The sequence below is a fragment of the Hypomesus transpacificus genome, chromosome 4 (genome assembly GCF_021917145.1).
Source record: "Hypomesus transpacificus isolate Combined female chromosome 4, fHypTra1, whole genome shotgun sequence".
NCBI classification, from domain to species: domain Eukaryota; kingdom Metazoa; phylum Chordata; class Actinopteri; order Osmeriformes; family Osmeridae; genus Hypomesus; species Hypomesus transpacificus.
Window position 1 is genome coordinate 5,101,699 of NC_061063.1, and position 20,495 is coordinate 5,122,193.

At 51.0% G+C, this 20,495-nt stretch overlaps 2 protein-coding genes across 5 annotated transcripts; both read left to right on the top strand.

The window, feature by feature from the left end:
* The first annotated feature begins 13 nt into the window (after window positions 1-13).
* Window positions 14-15,051, top strand: prrc2a (proline-rich coiled-coil 2A). 3 transcript variants are annotated; one of them, XM_047018626.1, is made up of 17 exons: window positions 14-389; window positions 2,445-2,596; window positions 3,755-3,932; window positions 4,866-4,965; window positions 5,127-5,208; window positions 5,378-5,521; window positions 5,709-5,983; window positions 6,521-6,606; window positions 6,773-6,921; window positions 7,565-7,667; window positions 7,788-7,971; window positions 8,189-8,281; window positions 8,499-9,042; window positions 9,185-9,438; window positions 9,934-10,228; window positions 10,365-10,578; window positions 10,740-15,051. In XM_047018626.1, the coding sequence occupies exons 2-17, from the start codon at window positions 2,482-2,484 to the stop codon at window positions 13,777-13,779; spliced, it is 5,856 nt and encodes a 1,951-aa protein (XP_046874582.1). In that variant the 5' UTR covers window positions 14-389; window positions 2,445-2,481; the 3' UTR covers window positions 13,780-15,051. The 3 variants fall into 3 exon arrangements, with proteins under 3 accessions (XP_046874582.1, XP_046874581.1, XP_046874583.1); XM_047018625.1 differs by having other exon boundaries at window positions 14-130; XM_047018627.1 differs by lacking the exon at window positions 8,189-8,281 and having other exon boundaries at window positions 14-130.
* A 1,645-nt stretch (window positions 15,052-16,696) lies between these two features.
* csnk2b (casein kinase 2, beta polypeptide) lies at window positions 16,697-20,289 on the top strand. Of its 2 annotated transcripts, none has more exons than XM_047018728.1 (7): window positions 16,697-16,855; window positions 17,386-17,466; window positions 17,681-17,783; window positions 18,026-18,141; window positions 18,227-18,302; window positions 18,534-18,723; window positions 18,955-20,289. In XM_047018728.1, the coding sequence occupies exons 2-7, from the start codon at window positions 17,395-17,397 to the stop codon at window positions 19,043-19,045; spliced, it is 648 nt and encodes a 215-aa protein (XP_046874684.1). In that variant the 5' UTR covers window positions 16,697-16,855; window positions 17,386-17,394; the 3' UTR covers window positions 19,046-20,289. The 2 variants fall into 2 exon arrangements, with proteins under 2 accessions (XP_046874684.1, XP_046874685.1); XM_047018729.1 differs by lacking the exon at window positions 16,697-16,855 and adding an exon at window positions 16,876-17,002.
* The last annotated feature ends 206 nt before the right edge of the window (window positions 20,290-20,495 follow it).

Genomic DNA, 20,495 nt, shown 5'->3' on the forward strand with positions numbered 1-20,495 from the left:
GCCCTCCACCCCCCTCTGCACTGCCGTCGCTAGTAGCCGTTGACGGCTCTTGTAGTGACGGATCAAGCCCTCTGTAATATTTTTCTTTTTCCTTTTTCATTTGTTTTTTGGAAAAAGAAAAGGAGTACAAGTAAGCCGATTTACACACATTAGTCTACAGCATTCTCTACCTAAATTTACATCATAATTATATTCTAGTTTGGGCTGCCTAGCCGACGAACTAGCAACTCGTAGCTAGTAGTACCTAACCTGCTAGTAGGGCATTGCTAGTAGTAGCTAAGTAGCTCGCTGACCCAGCGTGAGCTGTAGCTAGCCAGAAAGCTAACGTGAGTGCTAAACTAATATATAATTCTGCGATACAACCTCGAGACAAGTCGGGACGAGACCAGGTTAGTAGCTACCAATATTTTGCATTTTTATGTAACGTTAAGCAAAATGCATAATTTGGCCACGGTTGGACATCAACTTATAGCTAGCTTGGAGGTTAGCTAACGTTAGCCTTAACATACGTGTTCTAGTGCACGGCTCGCTAGTGTTAGCAAATTGTATTAATAGTTAGCTAAGCAGTGAACATTAGGGTATGTTCTGGTTAGCTATATATCAATGCACGCCAAAAGGCTTGTTGCTAACATATGAATTTGGCTTGCATTACATCGAAGCGATAGTTACATTTACATTAGTTATCATAAGTCGGTGAAAATTGTGAATTTCACATGTCAGACGTTGAGCGTCTTTAGCTACCGTTCAAGCTAAGCTAGCCGGTTTGTTCTAGCTTCGAATTCGGACAGGCCTACCAACCACACCGCCATTTTGTTTTGTTCTTTCCATATAATTCCTTTCTAAATTACACTGTTCTTGTTCATTTTGTTCCACAATTACCAACTGAGTATACACCTGCTCAATTCAAATTAAAATGTAACTATACACAGTGATTCGATAAGAAATGTGTAGCGTCTAATATCATCATTGCATGATATTGGAAACGCATTATGAAACAACGCAGTGAGTCCCCCTCCCAACGTGAATATGGAGGCCGTCTTAGCTAGCTAGTTGAGCTAGCCGTCTAACTGATGCCGATGCAAAGTCGATGATGGGTAATCACAGTAGTTATATTGTGACACCGAAACACGTGTGTGTGGTATGTTTAACTGATGTAGTGGTACAACGCCGGTAACCATAGTGATCTGGTGCGATGCAATGTTTACTGTATGGCCATGAAGTTCTCTTGTAGTAAGCTAGCCACAAGGCCCTAATGATGGTGTATTGCACTGATGGCTTGTTACTAGCTGTCCTTGTTAATCCCTAAACAACACGTAGCGTAGCTGCTGTAGTTGGCCAGCCACACCACGGCCTAATGATCTAATCTCTTATGATATTGAGAACTGCTACTGGTCAGTTATTGTAGGGAATAGTGACTCAAACTCATTTGTTCTTACTGATGTTTATGTAATCACCTATTTTACATCCTCTCTACTGTGGTTCAAAATGATGTCTTGTTCCTTTGTTGCTTAGACAGGTTAGACAAGGTTTAAAGCTACCAAACATTGCTGTTGTCTACCAAAGGGTATAGGCTACCACATGTAAACAGGCCTGATATCATTGTTGATTAAGATAATTACTTGACAGTCATCTCAATAGTTGGCTGCCATATTTTTGTGACAACAGTGAGAATGAATTTGGGCAAATATTTTTTTTATTTCTTCAGCTCCTGGGAAATATGGATAGATAGATACATAAGTACTTCATTCATCCTCCTGGGAAAATTGTGTGCTACCCATTGTCATGCTAGCGAAAATTGATCACCATCATAATGAAAATGAGTAATTTATCACAAACTGAATTACAAAGAGAAGGCATTTAAATGTGTGTGTATGGAGGGAGGAGGAGGGGGGTCGTCATCTCTTGTAATAACAGTTGACAGGGTTTTGCTAAGCAGTGCAGCGGGCCTTAAGGCCAGCCAAATCTTTATGAATTAGACAGATGTCAGTGAATTTTATTGGTGAGCAGTAAAACAAGATCCACACTGGTGTTGCCATGGTGGCACTCCCTTTCAAGGCAGACATGGAGGAAAATCATTTATAATGTATCTCCATGGCAACCGTGGTTCTTTGCCTTTTCTATAAGTACAGTATTTCCTGCTGGAAGTGTTGGCTCTCTGATGGATCTCTGATGTAGGCCTAGCAGCAGCCATGCATCCAGTCAGAACACTGGGCCTCCTCCAGGGGATTCACATTGAGAACAGAGTCAACTTGCACTAACGTACACTGTCGGGCTGGCGCACAGCAAATGCAAAGTTACAGACTGGCAGAGTGAGAATCCTGTCGCTGTGTAGAACCCTTTGTCAACTCAACACCACTATTTAGTTGACTCTCACTTTCACCGTACGTCTGGTATCGGATGTCTAATGTCTCTTTCTCTCACTGCTTCTTCTCGGGTCTCCTCAGTCTCAGGGCTCACCATACTCAATGAGCGGACAGCGCAATGTCAGAGCGCTCTGGGCAAACTGCAAAGGGGAAGGATGGCAAAACCAAGTATGCATCTCTCAACCTGTTTGAAACCTACAAAGGAAAGAGCCTTGAAGCACAAAAGCCTGTTGGTGAGTATCTCTTAGTGTTGATGGAAAGCTGGAATGATGAAGCTAATTGCAATTTCATTTGTTTTGAAGGTTTTTTCTCAGTGTTTGTCTCAGTGATTTGAATGTATGGATTCATTCTATTATATATCTTTTGTATTTGCAGACATGGTGTCGAATAACGACAGTAGATAATAACTCTGTATTTTTAAAGGGTTCAATTCCATAGGCCATAGTTTAAGTAGTTGAGTTGAGATTCCCATACTAGTGAGTAACATGGAGAACCTCAATTGTACTGAACAACCACATTGGTAGCTTTTGCATTGCACTGATTATCTTTATTTCCCCCGCAAGATTAATGCACATAAAGGATACGCGTCAGTACATTTGAGTTTGCAGACCTAGGCTCAAATGACAGAGAGCCATAGAGGCCATAGGCTTATATCAAGAGTGGACAACACAAAGGCTGGCTGGCTAGTTGGCCCTGGCCTCGGCCTGACACAGAGGTCTGCTTGTAATAGCAGTTTGACTGGCGCAAGATCTCACCCTCCATGTTTAATTCAGCAGCTCCCCACCATGTCTAAGCAGCAGCCCCTGTTTCCAAACTGCACCCAACCCACACACACACAGCAGTAGCACCCAGCTCTTGTGTGGTTTAGGTCTCTCAGACCATAGGAACAAATGAGGGATTGATATTCAACACAGATAGGCCTACACTGTTCAGACCGCCACCCAAACACTCTACCCTATGAGTCAAGCAGCATCCTCCATTAGAGTAGAGCAAGACATTTCCTCACAGTGTTATTTTAGTCTGGGGAAACCTCTCAGATACGTATTCAAAGGAAACGGTGGATATGAGGGTGTCTTTGGGCTATTCTCTTCCAATTGTATGGAGTTGTTGAGGCATCTCATTGTGTAGGGTAGCAGCCTGTTAGCGAGCACTGCTGTGGCTGGCATGCCCCTCCTCTCTGTTCTGTCCCCCCCCCCCACCCCCAGGGTGTCAAGTTACACTGGGCTCCCTGCTAATGACTTCCCCTCCGGTCTCTTTCTCTACCCCACCCCCTGCTTTCCCCCCGCTCTCTCTATCTCTCTCCTCCTTCCTTTCTATCTCGATCTTTCCCTTTATCTCCGTGTTGTGTCTCTGCCCTCCCTTTTCTACCCCTTCCTCGCTCTCCACACCAGTTCCCCCCCGCCATGGCCTGCAGTCTCTTGGTAAAGTTGCCTCCGCGCGGCGCATGCCCCCCCCTGCCAACCTGCCCAGTCTGAAGGCGGAGAACAAAGGCAACGACCCCAACGTCTCCCTCGTTCCCAGAGACGGCACAGGATGGGCAAGCAAGCAGGAACCAGCAGACCCAAAGAGGTGAGGCCCTGCACTGCCCTCCAACAAACAGCACCGCAGTGTCCAGTCAGCTAAAATGTCTTCGCAAAGCAAGGAGTCTATGTACAGAAGCGTCCGTTTTAATGTAAAATGTGTCGTGCGTCACTCTCGAGAACAATCCCGCCTTCCAGATGTCCTGTTCATTGGAGATGTGGCAGCTAAGGTGTGATAGAGAGAAGGAACACGTTTCAGCTCAGTAATTAGCCAGGTGTCAGAATGACTGGGATGTCTGTCACCAGCCCATCTGTTGTGGTCCTCTCTCCTGATCTCACTCTCTCCTGATCTCACTGTCCCTCCTGATCTCTCTCTCTCCTGGTCTCTCTCTCTCCGGATCTCTCTCTCTCCTGATATCACTCTCTCTCCGGATCTCTGTCTCTCCTGGTCTCTCTCTCTCCGGATCTCTCTCTCTCCGGATCTCTCTCTCCTGATCTCTCTCTCTCTCCGGATCTCTCTCCTGATCTCTCTCTCTCTCCGGATCTCTCTCTCCTGATCTCTCTCTCTCTCCCTCCGGATCTCTCTCTCCTGATCACTCTCTCTCCTGATCTCTCTCTCTCCTGATCATTTTCTCTCCTGATTACCCTCTCTATCCTGAGTTCTCTCTCTCTCCTGAGCTGTCTCTCTCCTGATCTCTCTCTCCTGATCTCTCTCTCTTCTGATCTCTCTCTTTCCTGATCATTCTATCTCTCTCCTGATCTCTCTCTCCTGATCTCCCTCTCTCCTGATCACTCTCTCTCCTCAGCTTTCTCTCCTGATCTCTCTCTCCTGATCATTCTATCTCTCTCCTGATCTCTCTCCCCTGATCATTCTATCTCTCTCCTGATCTCTCTCCCCTGATCATTCTATCTCTCTCCTGATCTCTCTCCCCTGATCATTCTATCTCTCTCCTGATCACTCTCTCCTGATCTCTCTCCTCAGTACCGATGTATTGTCAGCACCGCAGCCGGAGTCGCAGCAGCCTGTGGTTTCACAGACGCTTGCAGAACCGACTCGCCCGAGAACCCCCCCAGCTCCAGAGGTACCAATGCTGCTGTGCACGCACGCATACACACACACACACACACTCACCGTAGGCGCATCTATTTTAACTTGTATAGATGGCAGAGCTATGTACCACAATCCTCCATATCCTATCCCATCTGATGGTTTTCTCCTTGTCGTTCTGTGTGTCCTTCTCAGGCTCCGGCCCCGGCTTCAGCCCAGGCCGCAGGGGCAAAGTCCTGGGCTCAGGCCAATGTTACACTTGGAGCACAAGGAGATGGTGAGTGGTGTCTCTCTTCCTTCCCTTACTGTGTGTGTGTGTCTCTCTCTCCGTGGCCATGTCTTAACAGCAGAGTGACCTGCCACATTGCCGTCTGGCGATAGCAGACCTTAAACCAGACCTGCACATGACGCCCCGCTAACCTCCTCCCTCTGTTCCCTGGGCTCAGGTGGAAAGGGATCAAACCAACAGTCGCCATTCTCTCGCGAGGAATTTCCCACCCTGCAGGCGGCTGGCGACCAGGACAGGGTTGGCAGAGAACAGGGCACTGCAGATCAGTGGTATGGGCCCGGACCAAGCCTCCGCCCCCCGAGTGAGTAACCGTCATCGTAATCCCATTCAGAATGTAGACCTAGGGTACATTCATCAGGGCATCCTTGGCTAACGAGGCAGAAAGGGTTTTTTTGTGTCTTATGTTGTCAAACAGCACATACCTCACATGGTTACTGACCTCTTTCTTCCTCTTTCGTTACCCACATCTCCCCCCCCCCTCTCCTCAGACGTTACAAGCTGGCGGGACGGTGGGGGCCGCGCCCTGGCGCCCGCCCTGGCGGGGGAGGGAGTAGCGGAGGGTGGTGCTGGAGGGGCCTTGGTGATGGAGGGGGCAGCGGTCGGAGGGGTCGGCCAAGGTCCGCCTTCTCTCCAGCAGCAGCAGCAGAATCCCTCGTCCCACGTGCCACCTAGGAACCCGCCCACTGGCAGCCCCTCCCTGCCCCTGCCTCAGCCGGCGGTGGGTCCCGGCTTCCCTGCCTACCGAGGGATCATGCCCCCCTTCGTAAGTGTGTCCGCCTCGCCCCGCTTCCACCCGCGCTCCACCTCAGCTCGTACATCTGTTCTCAAACGTCGACGAGAGTTTTAGAGAAAGCCACCTGTAATGCACGGTGATGCTTTTCATATCTGGAGGCGTTGGCTAGAAGGAAACATCTGAGTCATCTCAGTATGAGGAAAGTCCTCCACTGTGTAATACTGCACCACATCTGTATGATATGACACCTGGGACACACAAGTGGGCCGGCAACTGTCAGGCGAAGTATTGATGCACAGACTTACAGGACTTTGACATATTTTAGGATGATAAAAAAGGAAAAGAACAAAACAATGGGTTAGGGTCAGTCAATGTTTTTTGTAAAGTAGTTTGAGTCGTTCCCCTGTGTGAGAGGAGAGAGCAGCAGCGTTGCTGGGTGACACACCCGTCTGCTACAGCCTTTCACTCACTGCTCTGCTCCCTGCCTACACTGCTCTACACAGCCTGACCCTGACTGCTCCTGAGCTTGTCGCTAACGAACCCTGTGTTCCTTTCTCCCTTTCTCAGATGTACCCTCCCTACCTGCCCTTCCCGCCTCCCTACGGCCCCCAGGGGCCCTACAGGTTCCCCCCACCAGGAGAGACAGCCCCCAGGTGAACAGAGCCCCCCCCCCCCCCCTCTTTACACTCACATTTATACATTTGTAAAAAAAAATAATAATAATAATGACACCAGGTGAAGGCTTTTAACTGAACGCACAGGGCCATTATGTAGAACAGCCTAACTTACCATATTTGCCATCCTCCTGTCCCCCTCCAGGTTCGCTCGTTCCCAGGGCGGCCCAGACGGGAGGCCCCAGGGTGGGCCGCGTGGCGGGGGAGAGGTGGTGAAGCGTCCCTCCATCCTGAAGCAGGACGACCTGAAGGAGCTGGACGAGCTGGACCATGATGGAGACGAGGGCTGGGCAGGTGGGTCACCTCCTGGGTCACCTCCTGGGATCTGGGCTTTAGCTCAGCTGTTGTTGCACGTGATGAGCTCACGTCAACATGGATGAGTCCAAAAGTCGAAAGGGCCTTCACTTTATGGTTCTATATCATATAAGGGAAAGCTAAACGGATGCCAAAAAAGTTACAGCTTACATATAGAAACCCTCCTATCCTCTTGTCGTTGAGATGCTGTCAGATAACCCCATCTATTTTTGCTGAGAGGGAGGTTGATTAAAGTTTATCTCTGTTAATCGTGCTGGTGCTGTTTTAGTGCTGCTGCGCCTGAATGATTCAGTAGATGATGGATGTAGAGGAGAGTGAGAGTGATGTTTGCCAACAAGCGCCTCCTGTATGCAGCCTAGCTATCAGATTTCCTGCTGCCAAGCCAAAGAGCTTCCACTGCGTCGTCTACATGCAGCTCTGGGGGAGGGGGAGGGGAAGAGGGGGGGGAGGGGACAAGGATCAGGGTTGTTACAGTGGAAGGGGGGGAGGGAAGAGATGAAGAGCATGCATTGTTTAATGTCCTTCTGGTGCCGCCTGCGTTGCGTGAGCGTGTCGCCATGGTACGAGGGCGCGTTGTGCTGGCTTGTGGCGTAACGCGCCCCGACTCTCGTCCCGTCCACAGGCGCTCACGAGGAGATCGACTACTCGGCCAAGCTGAAATTCAGCGACGACGAAGGGGAGGACGAAGGGGACGAGGAGAGGAGCGAGAGCAAGAACGGAGCGCGGTAAGGAGGCGGAGCCTGGTCAGAGAGGCATGTTGGGACGTGTGCTGGTGAAGAATGACTAATCTGCTAATGGCTGTTATATTGACATGTGCTCCTCCTCCTTCCTGTCCTCACCCACAGGGACCAGCAGAGGCCCCAGGACGGCCCTGCCCCAGGCTCCCGCTCTCGAGCCTCCGACAGCGGGGGGGACAGTCGCCGCACCCCTCCCACCACCGACGGCCCCCCGCCCCCCTCCAGCAAGCCAGGATGGGCCGAGGAGGGCAGCGGCTGGGGGGGCCAGGGAAGTGCCCCCACCTCTTACCAGGTACACCCCTCCACTGACACGGGGCCTTTTTTCAGAGGCAGCTTAAACGCGCTCAGGAAAGATGGAACACTCGATAGGGTAAAAAAAACAACAACAAACAAAAAAACGCTATCAAGTCAGGGTGAGGAGAGGAGAAGCGGGGGTAGTAATGAGGCCTGTGTGGTGTGAAAACTGCATGTTTAGCCTGGCTAACTGCTGTGTGCCTGCCTGTATACAGGGACGTAGGCTTGGGCTGGGTGGCCCCCGGGAGCAGCCCTCCCCCCCACCAGGGCCTCTCCTCGGACAGGGGCCCTACTCCTACTACCGACAGGTATCTGGGGGCCAGGGCCTGGTAGACATGCACCCATCCATACCATACGGTGTTCATTCGTGATGCATTCCTCTCATGACATGACCGTCCGTTGCTTTACGTTTCTCTCGTTGCCCACTCGCTGTTGTCTCAGTCGTCGTCACACAAAGAGAGGGATTGATGCTAGTGCAGCTCGGTGTTTCCGTGTTGCCTTTCCTGACGTGTGCGTGTGTCTCAGGACCGCCCTCATAACCAGGCTGGCCCAGTCGCAGGCTCCGGCCCTGCCGCCCTGCCCGCAGGGAAGTCGGCCCCTCCCCAGCAACAAGCCCCGCCCCAGGCAGGAGGCCCCACCCCTCCTCCCCAGGCGGGCCTGCTGGCCCCGCCCCCGGGCGAAGACGAGGACGAGACGTGGCGCCAGAGGAGGAAGCAGTCCTCCACGGAGATCTCCGCCGCCGTGGAGCGAGCCCGCCGCCGCCGGGAGGAGGAGGAGCGCCGGATGGAGGAGGAGAGGCGCGCGGCCTGCGCCGAGAAGCTCAAGAGGCTGGACGAGAAGCAGCACCTGGGGGGCAGCAGCAAGCCCCCCAGCCTGGACGGCAGCTCCACCGTGGCCACGGCGGGCAGCCCCAGCCCCTCCCTGTCGGCCTCCTCCCCCAACATCAGCCAGCCGCCGTCCCCCTGCGTGGACCCTGAGGAGCCCCCCTTGCTGTCCGTCCAGCCCGGAGCAGGGCCCGGCGGGGACAGACAGAGGGCCAGCAGCAACAGCAGCTATGACTCCAACACTGGTGAGCCCTGAGTGCAGAGTGCACCCCGCCACCGACCTCACACCCCTCCACACTGCCCATGTGATCTTTTCCGTTGTTTGACAACCCCCCTTGTATTTGAGCGTCGCTATTAACTACCATTGTCCTGCTCCGCCTCTTCCAGACACCCAGCCGTGTCCCCAGCCCCCAGTGCCCCAGCAACAGCAGCCCCTGCTGGAGGCCCCTGTCGCCGGGGAGGGCAAGGACGAAGCCCCGGGTGGCACTCACCCACGCGGCGGAGGAGGAGGAGGAGGAGTGGACCCAGTGAAGGTGGAGAGTATTGGGGGAGGAGCTGGTCGCCAAGCCAGCGGGCTTCCTGCCCAGGGCTACTCCAAGTACCAGAAGTCCTTGCCCCCTCGCTTCCAGAGGCAGCAGCAGGTGAGGAGGAAGTTCTCATTCCAGCTGGTTGCTTGGCAGTTCAGCTGTCTTCTTCTGGTCATTTCACACCCACCTCCTTTCCCTTCGTTGGCCTCACTGAGTCATTGTGAGCACAGCTTGGTGTTTTTTTTTTTAGATGTCTAAGCGGCCTTGTTTGGGATATTTTCCCCTCTGATTGAGCGTGTTGTCGTTCTTCAGAGCCCTCCGTTCATACTCTGTCCCAGACTGGAATGGCTTCATGCTCTGATCAATAATGACAAATCAATGTTTTACCAGAATAGTCCCCACACAACCGCACTGCATTGCAGGCTTGGTGGTATTTGTGTGATTTACAGAAGGGGTTATCTCCAAATGTATTTGTTCCACACTCAATAAAAATAATCGTCCTCAGAGATATTGTGGAATTATACACCTGCAGCATTTGTTCGTTACTTTGGAAAGAAGCGTCTGCTAAATGAATAGTAATGTGATGTGTGTGTGTGTGTGTGTGCGCAGGAGCAGCTCCTGAAACAGCAGCAGCAGTGGCAGCAGCAGCAGCAGCACAGCCAGGTGAGCCAACAGGGCCCGCTGCCTCCGCAGCCCCCGGCCCCCCAGGGGCCCTCCCCAGGCTCCACGCCCCAGCCCTGCCCCAAGCAGTCCCCCCTCTACCAGCCAGGCTCCATGGGGCGCCCCCCACCGCTGGCCATGAACTTCGACCCCCGCTGGATGATGATGCCCTACATGGACCCCCGTATGATGCAGGGCCGCCCCCCACCCATGGACTACTACTCCACCAACATGCACCCCTCAGGTGGGTCTACTGGGGGCATTTCTGTGGCCAACTTACACCACCAGGAAGCTCGTTAAATAGGCCTTACTGATAACAAGACAATTGCTGACAGTGTGTACCTGTTGTCCTAGCATTGTAACCTGTCTCTGCGTCGCAGGTCTGATGGGGCGGGAGAGGTCTGATTCAGGAGGCTCTGGTTCAGATCCCTTCGACAGGCAGCAGCACCCTGGACACCCGCACAGAGGGACTCCCCCCATGGACCCGAAGCTGGCCTGGGGTCCAGAGGCGTTCCCTGGGGGGGTGGAGGGGCGTGGACTCAGCTCCCCCCTCAGGCAGAAGCAGGAGGATGAAGACATGAGCAAGGGGCCCAGGTATGGATCTGTCAGCTGTCATTCTGTGTTTGTTTGTTTATATATATATTATTTTATTTTTTTTTCTTCATACAGTGCAATATAAATAATGTTTTGTGTGGTTTTATAATTGGAATCCACGTCACGGTTTCCCTCCAACTCTCTCCTGTCCCCCTCACTAGGAGTGACACCCCTCCGGTGCGCATGCGAGAAGGAGGCCCAGGGCCCATCCAGCAGCCCAGCTCAGCCTCCGGCTCCTCCAACCAGACCCCACCCCCAGTGGGCAGCCAGGTGGGCGGGCAGGGTGGCAGCCACCACCCCCATCCCCACCAGTCCTTCATGGGTGGCCGGGGCAACTACAGCAACTTTCCTGACAGTGGCACCCGGATGCCCCCCCACCAGCAGCAAAGAGGCAGTGGGGGGGGCTTCAGCCACCAGGACGAGGGCCCCCCCAGGGGAGGTCAGCAGGGCCAGATCTGGGGCACCCCCCACTACGACCGCAACGGGCGCGCCGACCTCTCCCCCCTGGAGAGCAACTCCCACCTTCACCACCACCACGGCCACCAACCCCACAACCCCTCCCACTTCCACCTCCAAACACACAAGCCAGAGAACGGCCGCGAGCCCAAGAAGGGCGACCCCTCCCCTCCGCTTCACCAGCCGTCGCTGTCCTCCTCCTGCTCTTCCTCCTCCTCCTCGTCCTCCTCGGCCAAGGAGGACGGCAGCGGCAAGGCGCCCCTGCATCACCTGCCCACCCAGAGGGAGCACGAGACCCACGGCGGAAGTGGGGGCAGCGTGAAGCCGGACAAAACCACCCCCGGGCACGCTCACTCCTCCTCCCAGTCGTCCGCTCCACCCCCCTCCCAGCACCCGCTCCACTCCCAGGCCCAGCCCCAGCAGCAGGGTTCCCTGCAGCAGCAGCACCACCACCCCAAGCCCAGAGAGGGCCAGAGAGGACGGGAGCAGAAGACTGAGACCCAGTGGGGGCCGAGGCCCGGCTCCAGCAACACCCCTGGCGCCTCTTCTCACAGCAGGAGGGCCAACGCTGCAGTGGGTGGGAACGCCCGAGGGGAGGACTCAGCCAATCCCTCGTCCGACCACAAACCTTCCAGCCAGTCGGGGGGCAGCAATGCCAACAAGAGGGCGGGGCCCATTAAGAGGCCCGTGCTGAAGGAGATGAAGAGAGAGGGCGGAGAGGGGGAAGGAGGAGAGAAGCCCAACGCGGGGGGATCTGGGAAGGACAAGGAGCAGGACAGCAGCCAGCCACCGTCGGCTAAGCAGGACGCCTCCTCAGGCCCACAATCCTCTGCTCTGTCTGGGAAAGATGACGCGGCGCAGACCGCCAAGCCACGCAACGGCGGGAAGGACCGGCCCGCAGGAGGCGGAGGACCAGGAAGAGGGCCCAAAGACGGGGACAACCCTGCCCCCTCCTCAGGGTACTCGGGCCCCCCCTCCAGGAGGGAGAGGGAGCGCTCCTTCGAGAGGGGCGGGGCGGCGTCCTACTCCACCAGGGGCAGCCGAGCCAGCCGTGGCCGCGGGGGCGAGTTTTACGGCCGCGGGCGAGGTTACCGCGGGACGTACACGGCCGGCGCGCCTGGCGGGAGCGGCAGCGCCCGAGGCAGGGGCGGCGGCCGTAGCAGCCGGGACTACCGGCCCTCCGTGGGCACTGGCTACCACCAGGAGTTCAAAGGTGAGACTTCGGGGGGGCGGCACGGCCAGGAGCGGTCACAGCCCAACCCGGCGCGCGCCAGGAACCGCAGTGAGACGCGCAGCGAGGGCTCCGAGTACGAAGAGATCCCCAAAAGGAGGAGGCAGAGGGGCTCGGAGACGGGCAGCGAGAGTGCAGCCAGCGACCTCGCCCAGTCTGACAAGGAGGACCGCAAGCCCAGCACCAAGAACGGCTCCGACAGCATCCCCGCTGGCGGCGGCTCCTCCGGCCCAGCCAGGGGCTCCCAGGCCAGGGTGTTCACCCCCAGGGGAGTGCCCTCCAGGAGGGGCCGGGGCGGAGGTGGTGGAGGAGGAGGGATCTACAGGAGCGGGGGAGGGGGAGGAGGTATGGCCGGAGGTCACAGGTCAGGGCCAGGCTCCGCCTCCCAGGGCTGGTCTTCGAAGCCGTCGGCCTCTGTGCGAAAGCAGCAGGCACCATCTCAGCCCTCCGCCCCCAAGGAGCCGGGCCGAGGGAGTAACGGGGACAAGAAGGAGAAGCCAGCTGATGGAAGCCAGGCCCAGAGCCAGGGAGCCAACCCTCCACAGTCCCAGTCCGCCCCTACTGCCCCTGCTCCAGCCCCACAGGGCTCTGCTGAGAACGGGGGCATCGGGACCCAGCAGTCCTCAACCAACTCCACCTCTACTTCCAGCGGCCCCCTTCCTCTTCCTCTGTCGGGCTCAGAGGGGCGTGGCTTTCCTCCCAGGGGCTTTGAGCGCCCGCCTCGTCGCCGGCGCCACGGGCGCTCTCAGCATCAGCAGGATAAGCCACCGCGCTTCCGCCGGCTGAAGGAACGAGAGAACGCCGCTCGCATCAACGGGGGCGTTGGGGTCATTGGTGGAGGGAGACCCTCCTCACCTTCCCAGAATTCTGTTCAGGATACAGACTGTGTCCCCAACACAGCTCCCACAACTGGGAACGCCCAGAACGCTAACCACAACGCCACAACGACTACAAACAACAGCGCCAGTGGCCATCTTGGCAGTGCTAATGTGAGTTTGAACAGCCATCACCACCATCACTACAACCAGGGCAATGCTGGACAGCCTCAATCTCAGCACCACCACAACCATAATCCTGTAGGGGGCGCCAAATCCCCGGACTTCTCCAACCATAACTCGGACCAGGCCAACGAGGAGTGGGAGACGGCCTCCGAGAGCAGCGACTTCACCGAGTTCCGCGAGAGAGAGGCAGGAGGAGGGAAGTCGTACTCCTCTCACCATCACCACCACCCGACAGGCAGAGGAGGGGGGGGGGGTGTGGGCGAACGAGAGATGACGGCGAAAGAGTCTGCGGCAAACAAGAGAAGCTTCTCTAGCCAGCGCCCCGGGATGGAGCGTCAGAACCGCAGGGTGAACACAGGAGGAGGAGGTGGAGGAGGAGGAGGTGGAGGAGGAAGGGGTCCGCGAGGCCCGCCTGGTGGGGGCGGCGGAGGAGGAGGAGGAGGAGCAGGCAACGGAGGAGGCAACCGGGGAGAGAGGCGTGGCAACTGGCCTTCCCCCAAGAACAGGAAGTGATGGAAGATCTGGAAACATTGAGCATCCAACCCAAACCCCAACTTCTTTTTAACGTTTTCTTTATCATCTTTCATCTCTTATCTCATACCCTCCTAACATTAGCACGTTAATGTACTACACCTAGTGAGGGAGACAGTGTACACATTCACGTTAGCCCCCCCCCCCCCCCCCTCATCTGCTGTCTACCGTCCGTTATTGTAAACCCTTTCTTTGCTCCGTTAGCCGCCTCCATTCAGTCACCCCCACCCCTACATCTCACTTCTAGATTCTACAGGCACCAGGGTTTGTTTTGAACCTTTTTTTGGGACTGACAGCATTCGAGAACACATCCATCTACAAGCACAAAATGACATGGACATCCACCAGTCAACGTTTTTGCAGACAGTGTGACATGAAAATTTGTTGGTTGAATTGGCAAACTAAGAGATGGCAGATTTTTATATTTGTGTGTGTGTATACCACGCTTTGGGCTGGGGTGGTATCAGGTGGGCTGTTCTGCAGCAGCTTGCTCCTGTGGCTGGTTAGGAGCGCAGGTTCTTTCAATGAGAACAATTGTACCATACTATATATTTTTCTTTATCTTTTCTTGCAGTTTTTTTTTTCTTTTTTTTCTCATTTGTCTGTTTTGGTTCAGCCTCCTTCCCTTATAAAAAAAGTTAGGGGTGTGTATTTTTTTTTCTTCTGCAACGCAGGTCATTAAAATCCCTTTTTATACAATCTCCCCACCTCCCTCTGAGTTTTTTGCTCCTGACAAGAAGTACATCTGATTACTGTGACAAGATCCTTTTGAAGTACTACTGCTCACTCACACTCATCAATCTCATCTCTATCAATGTCTTTGCTGCTTGTTCAGAAATAGGACCGTGTGATTCTTATTTTCCTTTTTGTTGACTAGACCTCCTCTGCTGAGTCTTTTTGTTGACTAGACCTCCTCTGCTAAGTATTTTTTTGCTTTGGGTCCTGTTATACAAAGTCTCTCTTAGCCTCATCGTAGCATCCTCTCAACCTGCAGCAGGATCCTCACACTGCAAATGGAGAGGTTTTTCCCCCCAAAAGACATGTTTTTCCTCTTGTTCACTTTCAAGTTTGTTGTTTACCCCTTATCAAGACTGAATTGATAGCTTGAATGCTTTATTTTAGAAACCATTGCCTCTTTTGAATACCTTTTCCAACTCCCCCCCCCCCCCCCCCCCCCCCCCCCCAATTGAAGCAAAATAAGTTTGATATGATGTCATGACGAAAGAAGTAAATACAAAAGGTTTGGCTTCACTATTTACTGTTCAGGAGAAATGTTTTTTTTCTTCAGTAGAGAAGTGTCCACTCTAAGCACTCCTATATAGTATAAAGACCTTGTTGGTGTTTGTTTATTTAATGAGCCAAGTTACACACGATGCGGCAGCAGAATCTGCTGCCTGAGTATTGTACTTCTGTTGTACTATTCGATCTGCTCTGCTGTTCCACTACTTGCAGGAATGTTCACTTCTCAGACACATCCACATTGTGCTGTGTGCGTGACTCCTCAGAGAAAGCGGGAAAGGCAAGCTCCACATTGGGGGGGAAGTATTTTCAAAGCGCACATTACTTCAAGATGACTGTTTAAGTGCTGAGTTGACACAAAAGCTCCCTATTGAACTGAATACTGAACTTGGAAGGAGGGGTGGCATAGAGGAGCTGATGCTGCCACCCACCCAACATGAACCATATTTCCAAACATCTGCGAGGAACAAAAGCTATCCAAGAGTATTACAGGAAGTCCTTTTGTATCCAAGGTTGATGCACACGTGTGTTGTCAGACAACTCACGAGATGGCACACTGCTTGATTTGACATAGTAACAGGGCAACATCAGTTGAGCTAGATCAATTTTAAATGTTTTCTTTTTTCATCTGCATACATTTCACTGCTGTAAGTTGGGGTTTGTTTGTTAACCGACGGCCACAGTTTTAAAGACTAGCTTTGGGATGTGAATAGGGCTTTTGATTGAGTATGATCTGTCTGTGTGCTTTTTCTGGTGTCTACAAAAACTCTTGAGGGGTGGAGAGAGGGCAATGTGGATGGCAAACACTCTTGCCTTGTTTGTGCACACTTGGTTTTAACAGATATTAGGATTATTCTACATTTTCTTACATGCATTCAAAAATATTTAAATGTGTTTATCTAAGTGAAGTACACGCAGGGGAACACTTTGTTTTCCATCTCAGTGCATTTACATTTCTAGCATATGCAAAAGTAATTAAATGAAGTGGGTTATTTTCTTTTCCCTAGAACTTCCACTAAGCATGAACACATGTAAGGGTGCAGCCTGCCTTGCCTGCAATACATTGGGAGCCATACACCTGACACAGGCTCTGAAAAGCCCTCCATTTTTTTCTGAACTTCTCAATAGTGGTGTGCTCTCATATTATATGTACCCATGTTTAATGAAAAAAAGTGTATTCCTGAAATATTCAAAGATTGTACTATATTTCCAGCCTTACCAAGGTACCTGGAGTGGTTCAAGCTGATTAGCATTTATGGTTTATTAATGGAACCGTAATATACACACATGTATGTATATTGGTATGTATCTAAGTTTTGTCTACCCCAACTTACATTCCCACCAACAAATGTTGCCATTTTTTAAGTTCAAGGGAGCAATGTACAAGCAGAGAAGTGTCTTATTATAATAAAATTATACAGAGGAAAAAAAAGTTAAATAAACTTCTTTTGTTTTAATGGAGATATCTCTTATGTCTGAATTTATGATAAAAAAAAATATATATATATATAGTTGAAGCAAAGTTTGTTTAATTTTACTCACTGACGCATAGCCCAGGCACAAAGCCGTTGAAGTGGCATTGGTAGCTTATCATACAAACTACAAAACCCATAACTCCCTTTCCTACGTCTACTGTAGTTTGTCTCTGAATTTGAACGTCATCACTTTACTAGTTCGCTAACTGGCTGCTAGCAGCGAAACGCCTATCTGCAGAGTAATCGTAGAGGGACTTTGTCAATTTCGTTTACGATTTGGCTACCTATAACTTAACACATTTGAATTTTTATATTTTATTGGATTGTTAAACGTTTAGAAGGGGGTAAGCTGTTTAATTCACTCGTGCTTGTGTATCTAGATGAGGAAACTCATGCCGACAACAAAATAGATCAAATTTCATGCGGCCTAGTTCAACGATGCGCCATATTGAATTTCACATCGGGGCTTAGCAGCGTTAGCTTAGCTAAAGGTATTCTATGTGCATTTAGATTCATGCTTTAAAAAAAGTATTATATCAACCCTTTTGCGTTGCAATGGGTTTGTAAGGTTGTTAGAGGGTAATAACTACGACGTTATTTGTCATTTGAAAGACATTCTGTTGGCAGTTCTTATCATTTTGCAAACGTTAGCTTGCCTACTACTGTACTGTTAGCTTAGTTCTTTGCTAGCTTTCAGAATATGTCAAGCTTGCTGCCGGCATGAGACAATCAATAGGTTAACTTTCACTAGATGTAAGTGAAATTAAATTATGGCATTAGCTACCCAATCCAGACACGAAATGCTACAGATTAAATTGTACCAGTGTACTTGTTAAAATATAACTCATCGACTTGTCTCGCGTTCGTCCCGCAGTGTTTCGAGATGAGTAGCTCCGAGGAAGTGTCATGGATCTCCTGGTTCTGTGGATTAAGGGGAAACGAGTTTTTTTGTGAGGTATGTCATAGAAAACTGGACAACGCATTTACCATGCCTTTCTCTCCACTCCACGACCTTAGCCAGGGACAGCCAAAAATGTTGAGGGCTTTGTCTCTTGTGCCCTCGATTGGAAATTAGTGATGCAAACACTCCTCAGAAACAGCTCCTTTCTGGTTAATGTACGTACTATAGCTCTGAAACAGCAGGGATCTTACCTTTACTTCCGTGACAGGTGGACGAAGACTACATTCAAGATAAGTTCAACCTGACTGGACTTAATGAGCAGGTTCCTCACTACCGCCAGGCCCTGGACATGATCCTGGACTTGGAGCCAGGTCAGTGGCCACACCAAGCATTATACTGCTTTAGTGTTTGTATACTACTATAACTGACTATAGCACACTTAAGGAAGGAATACCTTTTTGAGTACCTTGTAGTATAAATCCATGAAACGCAATGTCGATGTATTCATGCATCCCACAGTATGTGAAAGATATTTGTTCTGTTAGTTGTGTTTATTCATATTAAGTTGCCAGACCTTTCCTCTCTCCCTCGATCTGTCCTTTGCCTCTCACAGACGAGGAGTTGGAGGACAACCCAAACCAAAGTGACTTGATTGAGCAGGCAGCTGAGATGCTGTACGGTCTGATCCACGCCCGCTACATCCTCACCAACAGAGGCATTGCTCAGATGGTCAGATTTTTGCTTGACAACATTCCCTATTAATTTCATAACCCGTACCGGAAATGTGAATTTAAGTGGAATCTCACTCTTTCAGCTGGAGAAGTACCAACAGGGGGACTTTGGCTATTGCCCACGTGTGTATTGTGAGAACCAGCCCATGCTGCCCATAGGTGTGTATTACTAGTGGTGTGTGGTGCACTTTGGTGGCTTTACTTTGACTTAATGCACATGTTTATAGCCAGCTCATTTTCATTGTTTATTCAAAACATTATGCAAATGACAAAGTAATAAGGTTTTATGCAAGTCTGACCCTGTAGTGTTTGACTTTCATCTTCCTGTTATTCAAATAAAAGGAGAAACTGGTGTTCTATTACAATCCTATCGTCATCCTCACTTTCCAGGCCTGTCAGACATTCCAGGGGAGGCTATGGTAAAGCTGTACTGTCCTAAGTGCATGGATGTGTACACTCCCAAGTCTTCCAGGCACCACCACACAGACGGAGCCTACTTTGGCACCGGCTTCCCCCACATGCTGTTTATGGTGCATCCTGAGTACCGCCCCAAGAGGCCCGCCAACCAGTTTGTGCCCAGGTACGGTGCTGCCATCTTAAACACAGACGGCGCTCTTAGACAGCTCTTATTAAGAGACACTACTTGTTCCTAAATTGCTCCTAAAATTGAGATTAATGTAACATTAACCTTTTAGTATGTGAATACATGAGAACCCCCACGTCATTTTTATTTGGATCTCCTCGGTAGACGATCTGTTCACCTTTCATCCTTCTCCTATTGACTGAATGACTTCTCTGATATCTGCTTTAGGTTGTACGGATTCAAGATCCACCCCATGGCCTACCAGTTGCAGCTGCAGGCTGCCTCCAGCTTCAAGAGTCCAGTCAAGGCCATCCGCTGAAGCCAAGAGAGGAGGGGAATGGGGAGAGAGAGGGTTGGGGGGATAAAAAGGAGAGGAGGGGTCATCTTAACGTAGCTCCACATGGATGCCCCTCCTCCTCAATCAGAAGACTGTATTATTTTGGTTTAGATTAGGACGTTTGAGAACAATGTTTATAAGAGTTCAGTGTGAGCAAAGCGGGACGCACAGCTGTTATTTCTCGCACTAACACACACACACACACACACACACACTAGTACGTACATAAGAACTCCATGCATCTACCTTACCAAACTCAACAGTGCCAAAAACAGGAAGAGGCGATATAGAGGAAGTATATTTGATGATTGGCTTTTGCACTGCTGCTAGTCTCTGTCCATTCTGGGCCACATTAGCCAGCCAGACCAGCCAATTTCTCCACCCTCCTTTCTGAGTTGTACTGATGTCCTGTCTTTGGCACAGTTTGGTAAAGGGTCATGGTAAGGCTTCACCACTGGTTGATAAACTTCCTTTGTCCCCTTCCCTATGCCCAAACACTGGCTGGCATGTACACAGGCAACCTGCTTGGTGTTGATGATTGTGATGAGCATCACCACAGTGATCATCACACTACTGGTGCAGACTAGACTTTTTCCAGACATTCACAAGGTGTTTTGTTCTTGTGTGACATTCAGGCTTGTTTTTTTGTTTTGTTTTTTTGTATCAGCTATTTACATCAAAAATGAAAATCTAATTGACAGAAATTCAACATGTCTTTACAGGGCTGTGAAATTGTACCAGTTAGACAAAGCATGATTGGAACTGATAAATGAACTTTTTTGTTTGTTTAGCTCAGTAGCAACTCCTGCTGTGTGTGTCAGCTAGTGTTAACATCATCCTTCAAATACAGCTGTCAGCCCTGGGAGAATGTACCATGTTCTAATGGCTGATGCTACAAGAACAGAACACTTTGTTCTCCATAACTGCACTGATTTTAACAGTGTCCCTCCACATTTTAGGATTATTTATGTGAAGACTTAGATGACAGAAAGTCAGCTTCTGGATTGGTGGGAACTTTTTGTTTGTGACACAGCAGGGGTCCGTCCCCTAGATGTGTCCCCCAGCTGTACTTATGTGTCTGCAAAAGTTGAACGCTTGAGATATTTTGATTTTCAGTAAACTTAACAGGATTCTTCAAGAGTATAATTGCTGTTTGTCTGGGTATATTCGCAACTGTGGCAGTGTCACCAGAATTCAGAATTCTCAATAAATATTTTCTTTTCATAGATTTGTGTTGATCTGATTATGTTCACTTGTTTCGTTTGCCATATGGTCTGTCTCTTCGTCACACCACAGAACCAGAAAGATGTCCGTTGCTCCAAAGATGCCTGATTGGTGTCCATTTATGCCATTCAGAAAAAAAAGGTATACCGTATATGGAAAAGATTAGAATATTCGACGCCATCTTTCAGAAATGTACTCAAATACTGCT